This window comes from Heterocephalus glaber, unplaced genomic scaffold, assembly GCF_053883595.1.
Source record: "Heterocephalus glaber isolate CG9 unplaced genomic scaffold, H.glaber_assembly_v1.0 deba00001719, whole genome shotgun sequence".
Classification (NCBI taxonomy): Eukaryota; Metazoa; Chordata; class Mammalia; order Rodentia; family Bathyergidae; genus Heterocephalus; species Heterocephalus glaber.
In genome coordinates this window covers 5,330,742-5,345,332 of record NW_028258432.1, presented here as the reverse complement: position 1 = coordinate 5,345,332, position 14,591 = coordinate 5,330,742, and the positions used below count along the sequence as shown (strand labels likewise).

The 14,591-nt window shown below is 42.6% G+C and overlaps 1 protein-coding gene across 4 annotated transcripts in view; it reads left to right on the top strand.

The window, feature by feature from the left end:
* Mipep (mitochondrial intermediate peptidase) overlaps nucleotides 1-14,591 on the top strand; it is a 154,667-nt gene that overhangs the window by 128,069 nt on the left and 12,007 nt on the right. For 3 of the 4 annotated variants that reach the window (XR_015446623.1, XM_021236354.2, XM_004854841.3), the window contains one exon: nucleotides 2,486-2,559. Coding sequence is in view for 3 of the 4 variants with exons in the window: in XM_021236354.2 (XP_021092013.2) it covers nucleotides 2,486-2,559 (74 nt within the window). In the remaining variant the exon portion in view is untranslated. Of the gene's footprint in view, nucleotides 1-2,485; nucleotides 2,560-8,210; nucleotides 8,304-14,591 lie in introns of all 4 variants that reach the window. The other variant, XM_087199469.1, reaches the window with a different exon arrangement.

Genomic DNA, 14,591 nt, shown 5'->3' with positions numbered 1-14,591 from the left:
TTGCCCTTGCTGGGGAGGGAGCCTTGTGGGAAGCAGTGGCAGTCTGGAGAAGGGAGCTGCTCCACCGAATGGCCGACCCTGAGGCAGCTCGTTGCCTGGTGGCCCCTTCTGCCACCTGCACACATTCCCCCCACCTTGCTTTCTGCCCTCTGGCTTCAGAGGCACTCCCATGCAGCCTTGCCACATGTACCCTCCGTCAGGATAATTCATGGTTTAGACAGCTGAGTCTACCACTTTCCAGTCAACGGCTAAAGAAAATGTTTGTGCAGACTCCTGGTCCACTCCATGGAGTGTGTTATCATCAGATTAGCCAGTGGGTGTAAGCCAGAAGTGACTTAGTAAGGAAATCAGGACAGATAAATTTCAGTCATCATGCCCCCCTTCCTCAGAGCAGAAACAGGACATGCCACCAAAGGGCTGGGTGAGGGGATGGTGTGCAAGGGCCTGGGACAGGCCACCCTATTTCTCCAGTCACTCGGTAGAGCTGGGTAGTAGATTTCCATTGAGTGGAGAGGTATGGGGGACTTCAGGCCAGACAGAGGGTATAGGGAACTTTCTGCTGCTCCTTGATTTGACCTCCTTTGGGCCCTCCTCACAGGACTTCCTCTAAAAATAGAAACCAAGAGAAAGTCAGGTTTTATTCTCAAGATTCCTTAGAAGCCACCTTCTTTGGAAGCAAACCAGCAATTATGATCTGATGTCATAGTTGTTTAAAGCATTTTAGCTTCTCACTACCCAAATAAACACATTTCCAAATGCCTCTCAAGCAGTTGAGGGAGAAGACTGTTATCTTCAGTGCTTTAACGTGGTTAAAATAGATTTTTAGTGTCTACAGTTTGCACGTGGCATTCAGAGCAGCTTGGTAGAGCTGATCCTGTTTCTAAGGATAAACTGAGGAACTTGACTCAGATGACCACGTAGTTCTTCTGTTCTCAGTTCTGTGTCCGTGCCACCACCTCCACGCCTTTTGGCTTCTCATTCAGTTTGACACAGATTTGGACTTTTTCAGCACTTAATAATCACCATTCAGTTCCAAAATCTTTTGAACTCGAATCTGATGTAATAGAACTTTTAAATATTTAGGGTTGGTGCCCACATGTTATCTTGTCTTCTGCCCTTTCCAGACTGCAGACACTTGATCTGCTTTTCAGATTTTATTATTTTCAAAGGGTCCACACCCCATCTTGACTATAGTAAAGCAGTTTCAGGGATTGCAACTCACTATTTAAGATTTCTATAAAATGGGCAAAATATCATCTTATTTGAAGCAGCTATACTAGGAAAGCACATGCTATTAAAAACACGTATTCCCAAATATTTATATCTTGGTTATGTGTGCCTTCTTGCCCAGACATGTAGTTGCTGTACTTTCATGGATGTATAAAAGCTGATAAAAGTGCTCACTGGACTAGGAAATTCCAGATCTTTGTCGGAGCAGGCTGAGCAGAGTAGGACATGCCAGGAGCACGAGCCCCAGAAGAGGCCAGGGGACCCTGAGCTTCCGGGCCAGAGTCTGGGCAGGGACACAGAGAGCCCCCACCTCTGGGCAGGTTTCTTGCTGTGCCTTGCTGCTCACTTCAGGATGTGACCATGGTTGGTGCCACTTTTGATCCTCTAATGCTATCAAAAGGTCCCCAGAGAGACTGTCCACAAAATTATCTCTACAGAAAGATACTCCAGAGCTAGTGGAGTAAAAACAGTATCAAAATTGATACAACACATGTCATCAGTAGTGTTAAAAGAATTGTATTTTCCATAAAATATCAAAGATGATCATTAAAAAGCTTGTTTCCAAGAGCCATTAAAGTCTTCATGGGGCAGTGGTGCAGCTCAGTGGTAGAAAGCTTGCCTTACATGCACAAAGCCCTAGGCCCCATTGCCAGCATCCCCAAGGCTCCCCAAACCTTCCTTCATGTGTTATTGCAGACACTGTTCCTTATAGATATTAGGACCACATCTGTACGGCCTGCTGACAAAGAATGTGAAATCTGGGAATGAGCTGTGTTTCCTCCTCTGCCTTTGCCACCAGCACACCTGGGAGTTCAGTTTCCTGGTCACTTAGTTGTCACCCTGGGCCACAGCATTCTGCTGTAGTACCCCCCACCCCAGCTCCTTTGCCTTCACTGTTATTTTCGAGTGTTATTCTTCTCTGTTACACAGACTAGGATATCATCAAGTAATTATTATATAATGCATTAGCTGAATAATCCTTTCTACAAAAAGAGGCACTTGGCTAACAAAACAGAAAGCCAAAAATACAGTTACCCATTTACAGTAAACTTATCACACCTGGTTTTATTAATTTTAGAATCATCCACAAAGCAGAATTTGATTTTTAGAAGCAAGGAAATAATAACCTAGGGCCCACTTGTCCCATGGTGGCAGCTTTTATGAATGTGGCTCTCTTTGGGAAACTCAAGACGCATGTGGATGGAGCCGGGTGGGCTGTGGAGCAGGTGTGTGTAACAGAATCTCCTCTCCCCAGGGCTGCTGGAGAGCGCTATCGCAGGGAGGTGCTGGCCCATGGTGGGGGCAGGGAGCCCATGCTCCTGGTTCAAGGTAAGATAAAACCATGGCACTATCTGTGATCTGTGGGTTTATGGGTTATATGCTTTGATGTCAGCTTGAGTTATGTTTTTGCACCATCTATAATGAAAGCTGTTTTATATTTTCTCCATGTTTCTTTAATGCTTTTACAGAGATTCTTAGTCATGCATTTTGTTCTGAGCATCAATAGATTTGGGTCCCAAATAACAAATTAATTTTTCGTCACAGCAGATTGTGTTTCAGTTTAGAGCTTTCAAAATGTTACTCACTCTAGTAGGAAATTATTAAATTTGTCATAAATTCTCAGAAAATCTGCCTCCAGATTTTAACAGGTCACAATTTTCAACCATATTTTTCAACCTAAAGAACTCATTTATTTCTTATTTCTTCATTTTTTTTCTTCTGAGAAATTCCAAGGCATCAGAGTAGGTTTTTTACCTATTAAAAAATTAAAACCTAATTAAATCTTTTCTGAAGTATCATAGTACTTGTTTTCCTGGGATTTTTTTAAAAGTAGGCTTTCACATTTATTTTTTATTTTTATTAGTACATTTTTGCCCTACATAACGATCACATTCATCATAGAGAATTTGTACCTGTACTTAACGTCTTAATTCTTTTTTTCCCATTCCCCTTGCCTCCCTTCAACCCTTCTTCCCTTCCCCATTTACAAAAGCTTTGTTTCCATTCCCTTTTCCCTTTCTTTCCTTCCCCCTCTCCCTTCCCTAACATGTTCTTCCTACTTCCCAATATCTGTCCTCCATTTTGTACCTGATTTACCCTTTGGGTTTCTCACACAAGAGAAACAATGTGATATTTAAACTTGTGTGTTTGATTTATTTCACTTAAAATTATAGTCTTGAGGTTCATATGTTTACCTAGAAATGACTGAAGTTTATCCTTCTTCATGGCAGAATAGTACTCCATTGTGCTGTATATAAATACCACATTTTCTTTATCCATTCATCTGTTGATGGGCATATGGGCTGTTTCCAAGATTCAGCTGTTGTACATTGTGCTGCTATAAACATGGGCATGCATGTATTACTGTGGTATGATGCTTTTAACTTTTTCGGGAAGTTCCCTAGAAAGGGGCACAGCTGGGTCAAATGGAACTTCTAGTTTTAGTTTTTTGAGGAACCTCCATACTGATTTCCATAGTGGTCATACCCATTTACACTCCCACCAACCATGGAGCAGGGTTCCTTTTCCCCCACAGCCTTGTCAGCATTCATTATTGGTTGATTTCTTGGTAATAGCCATTCTTTTTGGAGTGAAATGAAATCTCAGTGCTATTTTAATTTGCATCTCTGAAATGACCAATGATGTTGAACATTTTTTTCACGTATCTATTTGCCCTTTGTACTTCTTCCGCTAAGAAGTGTCTATTCATTTCAGGTGCCCATTTTTTAATCGAGTCTTTGAATTTGAGGTGTCTGATTATATTTAAGTTCTTTATATGTTGTAGATGTTAGTCCTCTGAGGAATAGCTGGTAAAATTTTTTTCCCATTCTATGGATTATCTCTTTGCTGTGTTGGTGGTTTCTTTTACTGTGCAAAACCTTTTTAATTTGATGTGATATTTGTTGATTCTTTGTAATACTTCTTGTGTGATCGGGATTTTGCTCATAGAGTCTTGGCTTTAGTAGGTTTTTTTAATGTAAATATTTTTGTGGAAAATTTAATTGCAAATGGAAATGACCATCATGATTTTTCATGGAATGTTCTTACAAATGTTTCTGGGGAGATGAAAATATTGTTGGATACACTCAACCAACATGTTGACAGTTATATTTGTAGGCTACACCTTGTATTTAGGAAATCGTAACTTCCAGTGTTTAGGGATGTGTTGTTTTTCTTGTGGTAGTTAAGCGGGCCTCTGTAGTAATTGCTCTGATTCCACTGTCTCCTTGCCTACACCTGCTGAATCCCACATGGCCCTTTTTAGCAAAACACGGGGTCCCTGCCCTCAGCCATTCCTTTATTCTTCATTTATTCATGTTTCTTGAGGGTTAATTGTTCCCCAGGCTCCCGCACCTTACACCAGGGCAATGTACAAAGCAAATCTGCTGGCGCAGTTATTGCACAGTATCCTAGAACCACGAGTGGGGTGGCCTCAGGACTGTCCTCTTTTCAGAGAGCTTGTGTTGTCACAGCTTCAATGTGCCGATGAATCCTTACTGGCTCTTCTTGAACTTTGCTACACCTGGAACTGTTTTCGTTGGGGTTTTTGGGTTTAGTTTTGTTGCTGTTTTGGATGAAACTATTTTTGTTGGTTTTCATTACGATTGTTGAGACAGGGTCTGACTCTGTAGCCCAGGCTGGCCTCTAACTCCTGGGCCCAAGCCATCCTCCTGCCGTGGCCTCCCGAGTAGCTGGGACTGCAAGCACATACCACCACACCTGGATGCACCTGGTTTTGTTCTGTTTTGTTTGCAGCACTGAAAATAGAACCCAGGGCCTCATGTATGCTAGGCAAGGGCTCTACCACTGAGCTACATCCCCAGCCCTGGAATGGTTTTAAATGATTTTGATATGCTGATTCATCTAATCTCCTTAGCCAACCTTTGAGGTATGAAGTACTAGTATCCCCATTTTACAGATAATGAAACAGGCCAGGCCCCCTGCCCATGTCTCGAAGCAGTAAGTAGAAGAACCAGGATGCAAACTGGAAGCTTCTCACAGCAGTCAAGGATTTTACACAGCCTGTGAAACAGAACATCTAAAAGGGTCTGCTGTGGACCAAGGCAAAAGTGAAATTAATTGGCTTATCATAATGAGCACTTGATTATTTAAACTGTGTACTTTTTTAAGCTGGTGGTTTGTAGTGCTGTACAGACAGCCCACCAGGAGCTAAGAAGTAAGAGATGTGCCCAGACTGCTTTCGTGTGGAGGTGGTTTCTGTTACGTGTAGTCCGGAGTAACCACGGTTACTTTATCTGTTTTGAGATCAGACTTTAAATGCAGTCTGCATATAGGTATGAATTTTCATATGGTTTCATTTTTTTAAAAAAATCTTTTCACAGTGTGTTTTGGCAGGTATGTTTTCCTACTCTGCTTCAGACAGTGGTGCAGCTACCTTGCTAAAAATCACTGTTCTTCATCTGAGACATATTTCTGTTAGGAAATTTAATATTTTCTGCACTAAAATTCACAGTCATGAGAGAAAAACATGTTTATGGTTCAGACCAGAAGTGCTGCAGTATCCAGATTCCAGTTCACACCAACAACAGAATGATTCTGCTTTCCTAACGTCAGTAGCCTTCTTCATGGTGGCCCGTCAGATCTCACTAATCCGCGTGATCTGCCGCATGCCAGAGATGAAGGGGCCCTGTGAAGAAGCTGTGCCTCTCGCCACTCTGTGGCATTGGACTTGACAGTCCTGCAGTGGCTTCTTGGTTTCTTGTATGCCAAAAACTTACACCTCAAAACAAAATGTCTTATATGATGGCTCTCACAGCTTTAACTTTGAGGTTGTCCCTAGCACGATTGGTGAAATCACTGAGATTTAGGATATAACAGCGTTTCTGATCTAGTTGGTATTACTCCTTTAGGAAATGACTTTTTGTTTGGTACCCGGGATTGAACTCAGGACCTTGCGCTTGCGAGGCAGGCACCGGAACCACTGAGCTAAATCCCTGGCCCTGAAATGTTACTTTTATAGGTGCTTCATATACTTTATTTAACCAATTACTAGATAAAGAATTATAGGAAATAGCAAAAAACAAATAGAATACAGTGGACCTTTGACTTGCAAACTCTGTTTGTGAGGGCTGGTTGTAACTCAAGTTGGTCAATTGAAGGCTCAGGCTCCTCTACACAGCCTTCAGAGTGCCTGTCTGCAGGCAGATCTCAGTGTCCTCAGAGAGATCTTGGCCCAGGATTTCTCAGTGAACTCCAACAGGAAAGGATGTTTTAATGTTCCTTCTAGAACTCTTTAAGAGTTAAATCTGTATCTAAGACCACGTGAAAGCACAAGTGGCCAGCATTCAGGTCGTAACTCAAGACTTTGTTTGTAAGTTAAAACTAAAATCCCAGTCATAACCCAAGTTACTCATATGTCGGGGGCCAGTTGTAACTTGAGGGTCCACTGTATCTGCCTTCAAATTAGCTACCTCCCTGACCAAATCACAATTTTCTTTACCTACCAGAGGAGGGCTTCAATTTCAAATTGACTTCCAAGCCTTTCCCCAGCCAGAATCCCTGTGCATTATACTTGCAGGCATTGAATGGTACACATTCAGGAAGCCAAAGAGAGATAGCTTGTCATCTGTGAATAATAATACCGCATAGGGCATAGGTGCACTTTGGATCCCCCTTATCTTTTCCAGAGGGAGTTGTCCCTAGAAAACTGGGCTCTGCCCATTCTTTCTGAGTTCCTCTGCTCTTCTGTTCCCTACTGACAAGCTGAGCCTTAGTGGCCAGAACCCTGTCTAAAGGGTCCCAGAGGAGAGAGAACTCCTTTCTTTTTTCCCTCTGATTTGGCACCGTCGTCGTTGAAGGATACCACTGTGCTGCCATGAGGCCCTGCTCTCTGACTCCCAGCTGCCAGCAGCTTACTCTGCAGGTTTTCACCCAACTCCATGAGGAAGGATCCTCATAGGAAAAACCCAAGTTACAGTAGCAGAGGCTTTTCATAGAGTCTGCATTTTTTCCTTTCAACACTCTTATTTAAAAGATGACCAAATAGCAGTTAAAACAGAGAAGAAAAGCATGATGGAATGGAATTGGATTTGTGGTTATAAGCTCTGCCACTTACTGTTGAGGAGGCTAAATGTGATTTCACTGAAAGCACCTCTTTCTAAGCTGCTTCTCCTTTTTCAGTCCATGTTGGAAGGAGTGTGTATGGATATGTGTCTGCACACATGCACACATGCAGCAGCAAAAAGAGCACTGCACACAGTACAGCCTTATCAATTTATAAACACGTTCTGAGATTATAAAGATACATGTCATGAGCAAATATTTAGTTATTCCTCCAGTGAGCACACACCGGACTGAAACGATCTTTTCTAGTCGCTGAAGGTGTGGGTGAGGTCTAACTGTCTGTATTTGGCTATGAGCCTGAAGGTTTCTGCTGTGCCTTCTATACCCCACAGGATTTTTTGCCTTATATTTACGTATCCCATTTGAGTCATAAGAGAACATTTTCATTCACTGTGCTGTTTTATAAAATGTATACTCGGATGTTTTTTAAAGTGTTTCTGTAGCAAGAATTATCCAAAGTTCAGTTTCTCTTGCAGTCATTTTAATGTATAAATAAAGATAAACACGTCCTGAGACCCATGCACAGTAAGGAAGTAGTATCTTGTCCTTACTAGGAAGTGAAGCTGTTTCCTACTACAACAGACAAAAGAGTGGATTTATATGGCTCTTGGGGATAGAAATGTTATTATTTCAGCAGTATGTAAATGACAGATGAATTATTTCTGCAGGCTTACATACTTCCTCTATAAACTATTTTGTCCCCTTGTGTTTTATGTTATCTAAATTCTCGGGTAAATGGCCCTTGCTGGATTTTTAGGTTTAGGTTTTGCTTATCTTTCAATAGCCAGACAAAAAAAAGACTAATGCATTGAAATACTGTCATTAGCCAGGTGTTCTCTGCAGTGTTGCGTCATTTAATTCCTTGTAACATCAGTTCCTGTTTCTGTATATCACAGAACCTGGTCAAGGCCCATATTCTTTCCGTGAATACCTTTCCCAGGGGGATCCTAACTTGAACTGACTTGATCTGGCTGAGGAAGGTAGGAGATGTAAGTGATGTGATCTTCCAGGCCTCATGGTTCCCTGGGAAACCCCTAAGTCTTCCGATGTTACAACCTAACTATTCTCATGGTTGTGCTTTAGATCCGAAATGGCTCCCAAAGCCTGGTGTGTTTGGAAGGTGACTGGATCATGGGAGCATTGTAGCTGGCTTGCTGTTAGGAGGCGGGGTCTGGTAGAAAGAGGTTGATCACTGGGGGCCTGACCTGGAAGGATGTATCTCCCTTCCACACTCCTTCTTTTACTTTCTCTGCTTTCCAGTCACCCTGCCGGGAGCAGCTTTCCTATACCCAGGCCCTTCCACCAGGCCACCAACTGTGGAAGGTTGGGGAAACCTTTAAAATGTGAGCCAAAATAGACCTCTAGTTTAAAGTGTAAGTGTCAGGTATTTTGTCCCAGCAAGGAGCAAGTGTCCAAGACATCCACTGACATGGATGAGACCGCCTGCCTGACACCCACTGATCAACAGTAAATTCTTCTTTGTCTGTTTTCCTCTGAGCTCCTTTAGACTTTGGTGGCAAAACTGGCTGCTCAGCAACTATCTCTTTTTAGCCAGTACAGCCCTGGTGGAGAGATTCTCACCATTGCCCAGTAAGCCTGACCCTAAGGCAAGGTCTCTGCCTCCCCTAGTGAAACATTCTTGTGCTCCCTACTTCAACCCTTCCACGAAAACCCGGGAGCTGAGGAGAAGGGAAAGGCTGAAGTCTAACGTTTTAGCATTCCATGGGGCTATTTATAAATATTAAACAATTTTATCTCCATAAAGAAATCTAGCTTTATTTTGTATCTCTCTTTGTCAAAAAGCAGTTTGCAACTAAGTCTCTACTTGCCAGTTTTTTTTAAAAGACCAAAGAGCAGATAAGATGAAAAGAAATAGGAAATAAATGAGTCAGTTCTCAGCACACTGGAACTCCCTTCCAAACTGACTCACTGACTCACAGAACTGAGGTTTAGAAGCCCTCAAAGCCTTGCTGTAAGCTGATTAAAATCACTTAATATATTACATTTCTGCAGAGCTTTATAGTCACCAAAACACATTCACTTGTGCCATAATTATCCTACATCAACTCTGCTAGCTCATTAAATACTATTTTTGTTCACAAACAAACCAGAGAATTATGGCTTATACTCTAAAAGGTCACCCCATACCCTAAGGAGATTAATACAAGGAGATTAATTTAATCATGGCTTTCAAACCATTTTGGTCCCAGTAGCATTGAGCGTGCCTGGCACCCAGATACTAGTAGTTTTACACCATTCTGCATAAAAAGAACCAAGCTTCTTTGGAGAGATGGTTTTCTGGGCTGGAGAAAGGATGGTACAAGATGAACCTGGAGCATCCTATGGCCCCAGAAAATCAGGAAGGGCTCAGAAAGACAACTGTGATGATGTGTGTGTAACATGCAGTCAGACAGACACCCACTGACAGAACTCCTGATGGCCAAGGCTGGGACAGTTTGAGCAGCCAAATAATGCAATACTGGTGTATAACCAGAGTATAAAATACAGCTCCAGGAGTCCATCCTGAGGGGACTGAACCATATAAATGTTGAATGAAGAAATAAGACAACAGATTTCCCAAAAGAGGAATTCTAAATAAATCCTGAAGACTCTCCTCCCTCGGGGATGGAGCGTCACTTCCCACCCTTAAGCATGGGCTGTGCAGAGTGACTTCCTGCCAAGGAGCACAGTGCAGAAAGGGTGAGGTCTCACAGTGGAGAAACCCAGCACCCACCACCTCAGCCGGGAGGTCAAGGTCGGTATCATCAGTGACGAGGCACGCGGATAGCACATACCCTTGATGTGAAGTGATGAGGACACTGCACCCCAGTGGTCCTCCTCTCTGAAACCCATAACCCCACTCTAGTGATGCGAAACATCAGACAAACCAAACTGAGGACATTGTGCCAAATCCCTGAGAAATCTGAGACACTGTCTGCCCAAGGCACCCAAGGAGACATGCCAGCTGCAGGTGGTGTGGGCTCCTGAATGGGTCCTGGAACAGAAAAGCCCCTTGATAAAAACAAGGCAATGTGAAGAAGGAATGTGTTAGCTTAATAACGCTCCCTCTGCGTTGGTCCATTAGCTGTGACAAATGTGCCACACAGTGGGAGGTACTTATGATGTACAGGGTGACTGAGCTGAGGCTATGGTGACTCTGTACTGTCATAACATTTCAGTCAACATTGAAGTACCCTGAAACTCAAAACTTACTTAAAAACCAAAAACTTCCTTAGTAGGATTCTTGGTAAATGTGCTACCACCCGTCACTGTCATTCCTAGGGAAGGAAGAAGCAAAGGCCCACGGATATCATGAGAGGAGGAGGAGTCGTGGGGCCCAAAATGAGACTGGGAGGTAAACAGACGTAGGGTCTACAGGGCCTTATAGATGCTGTAAAGATTCGGGCATTTATTTTGAGGATCATGAGAAACCACGGACAGTATCTCTAAGGCAGATGGCAAGGATAGATTTCCAGTTCACAGTTCCCATTGGCTACTGAGGACAGATGCATTAGCAAGGGCAGCAGGAAAGTTTGGCTTGATCAAGCTCCTCAGTGGTAATCACCCGTGAAAGGTAAGAGTGGCCAGAACAGCAATTGACTGATACAAGAAATACTACGGCACAGATCAACGGGTCCTGGGATCGATACGGCATGGAGGTGGGTGAGTAAGGTGTCAAGGGTGACCCCAAGCCCCCACTTTAGCTTCTGAGGGATGGTAATGTTACAGCAACTGAGAACCACGAACAGGTCAGCCACGTATAGCGTTCAACACAAAAAGCATGGTGGTAAGGAGGATTCAATTCCCCAGTTACTGAAGGGAGTCTGTATGGAACTGGCTATGGGAAGCCCTTCTTTCTGAACAGTCCTAGGGATAGGACCCCTGCTTTTTCACCTTCACTTCACCTCTACAAAGCTCTGATTGACAGAGTGACACATTTATTCACATTGACCCAAAATATTTAGTCTACTTTAAAAGTTTGATGTCTTGTCGACACATCATTTAGTTAATGAGCATTGATGCTTTTTAAATAACCTGATCACCAACCTGATAGTCCATATATGCTTATCTCATGACTTTATTGTTAATGTTGTTTGTACAAGACAAATTTGATGGCAGTCAAGGAGCAATAAGTCCTGTCTGTCAGCAGAAGTACAGCTGAGGGTTAAAGTAAGAAAGCTAAATAAATAGTCATTGTTCAACACTGGCTAGATCCACTTTTCCTTAGTGTCAGAATGTATACACAGTTACTTAAACAGAAAAGGGATTTTACATTGTTTTATAGCACTGGAAATTAGTAGTAGATGTTATTTTCAGTTTTAAAACACGCAGTTAACTTTTAATCCTACCATCTGGTTAACCCCTAAACGTTGGGGTTACATGCCAAAAAGCTGGCATGCTCCATAGATGTGTACATCATTTGGGTAGTTGTTCCTGTTTGTCTTTTTAAAATGGCTCTTTCCTTTTTAGTTTTTTAATCAAGTGGGATTTTCAAGGAAGAGATGAACATTAACGCATGACAGGTTTTGCCTGACTGAGCCAGCATCTGTGCCCCTCGGTGTGGAGCCAGGGTAAACAGATACCAGGATGTGCTCAGAGGCCTGTGCCTTGCTGGGCATGCCCACCCCAGAGGGTATCGTGCCCTTGTCAGGGACTGGGAGGAAACCTGTCTCACAGGTGCATTCAGTATGAAAAGAGAGGTGATCAAACAGCATGAGGATGCCAAGCAGAATTGTGCTGTTGGAAGTAAATCATCCTGACAAATTCTGATGGGTTGCTCAGGAGTTTATGAAGATTTTCTGCATTTCCCTCTGTAGTCAGAGGCCTCCTCTTTCCTTTCTACTGCCTTACTTTATTTTCTGCTTGACATAGTGTTAACATATATTGTGTCACTCACTGGTTTACTACGGTCTTTGCTCCCAGTAAAGTCTCAGTTCTGAGGGAAGTAAAACTGACAGTCATGTTCATGTTTTCATCTCCAGTCTGTTGCAGGACTCAGTGTGTGGGCTTTGAATAAAGATTTGTTAAATATCAAAAGAGACTTATAGGGTCAAATGTCTCTTGTGCCATTAAAAAAAAAGTCGTGATTATCAGAATGAGAACAGGTTTGTATTTGCTTGGCCCTGAAATTTTTGTCACAAAATTCCCAAGTATTTTGTCAGCCTAAGTATTTTTGTGAAACTCACTTGATCTTAGCCAAAAGACCAAGAAGCGATATTTTTGTGAAACTCTAAAATAATCGAAAAGAACAAATGTAGATACCAAAGGTAAGCATGTGCCCAGACTCGCTTGTCCTCTGGCCTCCTGTCAGCGTCTCCTCTCAGATGTCTGAGCCCAGCTTGGCCACTGCCTCCTGCCACCTGCCTGGCCCCCTTCCCCCCATGCTCCTACTTTAGGACCCCTCCAGCCCCTTCCCTGGCCTTCGCCCTTTTTTGGTTGAAGTCTTCCTTAGCAGGAAGGAGGAAGCCATCGGATCTAAATGAGAACCCTACCATTTGCCTATCTGAAATGGTGCTTTGCCCCTAAATGCTGTGTGTAGTATATTTGTCACACTGTACATAACCAGTGTTCTAAAAAATAGATAATTCTTTTAAAAGAATTAAAAATAGGTCATTCTTTTGTTTTGTCTGGTAAATCAGTAGAGTTATCTATGAAATTGACATTAAAAATAGATAGTGCTTTTAATACAGTAGAAACTAAGAGATAATCTGTCAGCTCCTGGGGCATAATTAAAGCAGGGCCAGCTCTAGATCAGTCTCCTGACTTGGGCCAGCTTGTCCCAGATTGGCTTTGAACACCTCTCTTTGCTCTCATCCACCTTCCAGAAACCTGTGTGCGTGGGCTTCCAAGAGTATGTGCTTTCAGTCCTACCTCCCTAGTAGCCTGAGATTGAAACAGTGGTCCACAATACTCTCGTTAAATGGGGTTGCTTTCCTGTCCCTAGGTGCGTCACTAGAAAGTAACCTGACAGAATTTCTTTTAAAGTCTTGTGTTAATTATTGCTGGTGTTAATTCATTTAAACTTAATATACATGTGTGGAGTATTTACTGCCTACCAGGCACTTAGACACACAAAATAACTAAGAGTAGTGTATGAGCCCTGCATTGCTACAGAGCAGTGTCTGTACAAATTCTGTGGCAATTACAAACCAGAGTCCCCTCCAGAGGGTGAATTTCAGAAATGTGGCTGCTCTGGGTGAGAATGTAGCCTGCTTCAGACATGGGGCTCTTGGGAACTACAGAGGGTCCTGGAGAGGGTCCTAGGTTTCAGCCCTTGTTGACCCCCCTCTGCCAGCTACCTTTGTGATCTGACTGATGAGGCAGCCCCGGGCAGGGGGGAACACCGCTGGGAGAAAGTGGCCCGACCCTTGACCCTCAGGGGGTTCCCCTCTCCCCAGTCCCCTTACCTCTGCCTCACGGAGAGGGATCAGGGTGAGCTTTCACGAGATGCCGTTCCCAGATACCTCTAATCCTAGAGACAGGTTGCATTCCATAAATATCAGCCACACCCATCCTTTAAGTTCTACTCAAGTGTACACTGTATAATAGGAAGGAAAGGGCCAGTCTCTGAGCTAAACAGATTCATAGATTTGAGAGACAAAGAAACAAAGCTAAAATACAAGGTCATTCTTTCAAAGATACAGATACACAAAAGAGAAAATGTGGGTGCCATACATAAAAAAATGCAAACATTCCAATGCCCCGTGATGAATATATTTATCATGTATCACAAGCATATACTACTAATAAAATTTTTAAAAATAACACTATACTCCATAACTATGTACAATTATGTATAAATTACAAATAAAAAATTTAAGTGTTTAAAATAAATATTTCTTTAAAACAAAATTAAATGTGCTCTCATAGATCGGCAGTTTTTCAGTGTTGTAAATAAATTGACTCTGGAACACTAAGAATAAGTAATTCCTGTGGATTATTTGTGTTTTAACTCATCAGGCAGGTGACTACATGCTATCATAGTAGAAATTGATGAGCACTTTATGTAACTTTTGCAGTGAAGCGTAAGAGAAGTCACATGCCATATTCATCTCTACATCAAGAAACAAAGTCGGCCTTCACCTGGAGACCAGAGATCCTTTTTTATGCTAACTTAACCCTAAAGCCTCTATGATCCTTGGATTTTGTTTTCAGTTTTGTCCTATTTGGTCCTCAGTGTTCCGGTGACTACCTTGAAGCAACTGTTTTTTCCTGGTAGTGATGGAGTGCAGGGCCTTGTATATGCTAGGCAAGTATGCTTCAACTGAGCTACCTGC